The sequence below is a fragment of the Charadrius vociferus genome, unplaced genomic scaffold (assembly GCF_000708025.1).
Source record: "Charadrius vociferus isolate BGI_N301 unplaced genomic scaffold, ASM70802v2 scaffold1068, whole genome shotgun sequence".
Classification (NCBI taxonomy): Eukaryota; Metazoa; Chordata; class Aves; order Charadriiformes; family Charadriidae; genus Charadrius; species Charadrius vociferus.
This window is the reverse complement of record NW_009649599.1, coordinates 1-3,830: the sequence shown is the minus strand read 5'-3', so window position 1 is coordinate 3,830 and position 3,830 is coordinate 1. Positions and strand designations below refer to the sequence as shown.

The 3,830-nt window shown below is 59.4% G+C and overlaps 1 protein-coding gene across 1 annotated transcript; it reads right to left on the bottom strand.

The window, feature by feature from the left end:
- Positions 1 to 1,934: 1,934 nt before the first annotated feature.
- On the bottom strand, positions 1,935 to 3,081 carry LOC104291255 (tubulin beta-7 chain-like). The gene has a single exon (XM_009890465.1). It carries the CDS (start codon positions 2,923 to 2,925, stop codon positions 2,029 to 2,031), a length of 897 nt encoding a protein of 298 aa, XP_009888767.1. The 5' UTR covers positions 2,926 to 3,081; the 3' UTR covers positions 1,935 to 2,028.
- Positions 3,082 to 3,830: the final 749 nt, after the last annotated feature.

Below are 3,830 nucleotides of genomic sequence, written 5' to 3'. Positions count from 1 at the left end.
CTGTCCCCAAAGTGCTACCAACCCCCAGTGCCACCACCTCCCCCCGCCATGTGCCACCGTCCCCACCCACTCCTCAGGGACTGGTGTGTCCCCGGAGTTGGGGACATGTCCCTCTGTCTGTCCCCAAATCATTAAAGCGGTTGCGTCTGCACGGGGCAGAGCCGGGTCCCTCAGGTCGGTGGGGTGGAGGGTTTGGGGACCCCAGAAGGGACATGGTGGCCCCAAAAGGGACAGTGGAGGGACTTCAGGGCAGGGGGACCTCAAGCCTTAGAGGAGACCCACTGGGGATGGGGACACCAGAGGGTGTGTGTCCCCCTGGCAAGGACATGGGGACCCTCATGGGACAGTGTGACACCAGGTAGAGGACTTGGGGGGCACCAGAGGTGATACAGAGACTACAGCAGGTCACAGAGGAGACCCCAGTGGGGACAGGGGGATCCTAATGGGGACACTGGGACCCCCACGGGGACATCTGGAGGTGAGGGGACACAGGTGGGGACACCCCATGGGGACCTGGAGGGGAGAGGGGGGACCCCAGAAGGGACACAGGAACCCACAAGGGACACAGGTGGGACCCCAAAATGGACCTAGAGGAACCCAGGAGGGACATGAGGACACCCTCCCAACGTGACATGGGGACAGGAAGGTGACAAGGGACACAGCGGTGGCTTTACATCCCGGGTTTATTCCTAGCCCGGGGGCGGCTTTTCAATATGAAAAAAAAAAAAAAAAAAAAAGGGGGGAAAAAAAAAAGCTTAAAAAGGGGAAAAACGAACCAAAACAGGATGGATTTGGGGGACATGGAGGGGACAGGAGAGCCCCAGCTGGGGACATGGGGGACAGGGCCACCCGGGAGGCCCCCTGCAGCTGGAGTGGTGGTTTTGGGTGGAAATGGGGGCGAATTGGTGCCCGGGGGCTGCAATAATTTAGTGGTGATGTCACCCCCAGCAGTGGGGGACGCGGGGATGAAGGGGGGTGACACAGAGGGGACGGTGGCTCTGCAGTGACAGAGGCCATCTGGTGACAACGGAGATGGATGGGATGGGGACTGTGGCGCTGAACATGATGGCGAAGAACGGGGACACTCCAAGGATGCTCTGGTGACGATGGTGAAGGATGAGGGCTCTGGTGACGATGATGATGGTGAAGGACGAGGGCTCTTCGGTGACATGATGAAGGAGTGGGTGGGACTCTCTGGTGCCGATGAGGAAGGACTCCAGTGACCATGATGAAGGACGAGGACTCTCTGGTGCCAATGACGCCGGTGAAGACCGAGGACTCTCCGACAATGATGATGAAGGCTTTGGGCTCTCTTGAAGATGACAATGACGAAGGCCAAGAGCTCTCCAATGACAACGGTGAAGGCCGAGGGCTCTGAGGACAACCACGATGAAGGCCAAGAGCTCTCCGGTGACAATGACAAAGGCCAAGGGCTTTCCGGTGACAGTAGTGAAGGCCAGCAGCTCTCCTGGTGACAATGACAAAGGCCAAGAGCTCTCCAAGGACCACAGTGAAGGACAAGGACTCTCTGAAGACGGTGACAAAGGCTGAAGGCTCTCCAACGATGATGACAATGGCCAAGTGCTTTCCGGTGACAACAGTGAAGCCCAAGGGCTCTGAGGACAATCACGATGAAGGCCAAGAGCTCTCCGGTGACGATGATGAAGGCCAAGAGCTCCCTAAAGACCACAGTGAAGGACAAGCACTCACTCACTGAAGACGGTGACGAAGGCCAAGAGCTCTCCAATGATGACGACGATGGCCAAGTGCTTTCCAGTGACAAGACCAAGGACTCTCCGAGGACACTGATGAAGGCTGAGGATGATTATGAAGGACAAGGATTCTCCGAGGACGATGCTGCTGAAGGCCAAGGGCTTTCCAAGGACAACGGCGAAGGACGAGGGCTCTCCAAAGACGATGACAGCGAAGGACGAGGGCTCTCCGAGGACAACGCTGAAGGACGAGGGCTCTCCGAGGACAATGACAATGGCAGTGAAGGGACGAGGGCTCTGCGAGGACGACCATCCCTCAAGCTTCCTCTTCGGCCTCTTCACCGAAGTCCTCCTCCTCCTCGGCGGTGGCGTCCTGGTACTGCTGGTACTCGGAGACGAGGTCGTTCATGTTGCTCTCGGCCTCGGTGAACTCCATCTCGTCCATGCCCTCGCCCGTGTACCAGTGGAGGAAGGCCTTGCGCCGGAACATGGCCGTGAACTGCTCCGAGATCCTCTTGAAGAGCTCCTGGATGGCCGTGCTGTTGCCGATGAAGGTGACGGCCATCTTGAGGCCCCGCGGTGGGATGTCACACACGGCCGTCTTCACGTTGTTGGGGATCCACTCCACGAAGTAAGAGCTGTTCTTGTTCTGGACGTTGAGCATCTGCTCGTCCACCTCCTTCATGGACATGCGGCCTCGGAAGGCGGCAGCCACCGTGAGGTAACGGCCGTGACGAGGGTCGCAGGCGGCCATCATGTTTTTGGCGTCGAAGACCTGCTGGGTGAGCTCGGGGACGGTGAGGGCGCGGTACTGCTGGCTGCCGCGCGACGTCAAGGGGGCGAAGCCGGGCATGAAGAAGTGGAGGCGAGGGAAGGGCACCATGTTGACGGCCAACTTGCGGAGATCGGCGTTGAGTTGACCGGGGAAACGCAAGCAGGTGGTGACGCCGCTCATGGTGGCCGAGACGAGGTGGTTGAGGTCACCGTAGGTGGGGGTGGTCAGCTTCAGGGTGCGGAAGCAGATGTCGTAGAGGGCTTCGTTGTCGATGCGGGGGGTCTCATCCGTGTTTTCCACCAGCTGGTGGACAGACAGGGTGGCGTTGTAGGGTTCCACCACCGTGTCGGACACCTTGGGGGACGGGACGACGCTGAAGGTGTTCATGATGCGGTCGGGGTATTCCTCACGGATTTTGGAGATGAGGAGGGTCCCCATGCCGGAGCCGGTGCCACCGCCCAGCGAGTGGGTCAGCTGGAAGCCCTGGAGGCAGTCGCAGCTCTCCGCCTCCTTCCTCACCACATCCAGGACCGAGTCCACCAGTTCGGCCCCCTCCGTGTAGTGGCCCTTGGCCCAGTTGTTGCCTGCGCCGCTCTGGCCTGGGGTGGGGACACAGTGGAGACATCATGAAGGGGTTCCCTAGAGGAAACTGAGGTCTTTGGGGGCTTTGGTTGTGCACTTTGGGGGGCTTTCAGGCCAACTGGAGTACGTTGGGGACCTTCATCCCATCCCTGGGGACCTTCAAACCAACCCTGATCACCGTGGGGACCTCGATCCCGCCCTTGGGGACATCCATCATCCTCCTTGGGGATGTGCATCCCAACCCTGGGGACCCTGAGCTCCTTGGGGACCTCCGTAACCTCCACAGTGACTTCCAGTCTGCCCTTGGGGACCCTCCAACCTACATGTGGGGACTTTATGCGCCCTGGGGACATCCATCACTGTCTCTGATGACATCTAGCTGACCCCTGGGGACCTTCGTTGCTCTTCTTGCCTATCTCCAGCTCACCCTTGAGCCCCTTGGAGACCTCCATAAGCCTCCTTGGTAATGTCCATCCCAACCCTGAGGACCCCGAGCTCCTTGGGGACCTCTGTTACCCTCCATGGTGACTTCCAGCCCACCCTTGGGGACTTCATGCTCCTTGGGGTGCTCCATCGCCCTCCTTGAGGACCTCCAGCCCACACATGGGGACTTTATTCTCCCTGGGGACATCCATCACTGTCTTTGAAGATATCTAACAAACCTTTGGGGACTCCAAGGGCCTTGGGGACCTTCGCTGCTTTTCATGCCTATCTCCTGCTCACCCTTGAGCTCCTGGAGGACCTCCAGCACACCCCTGGGG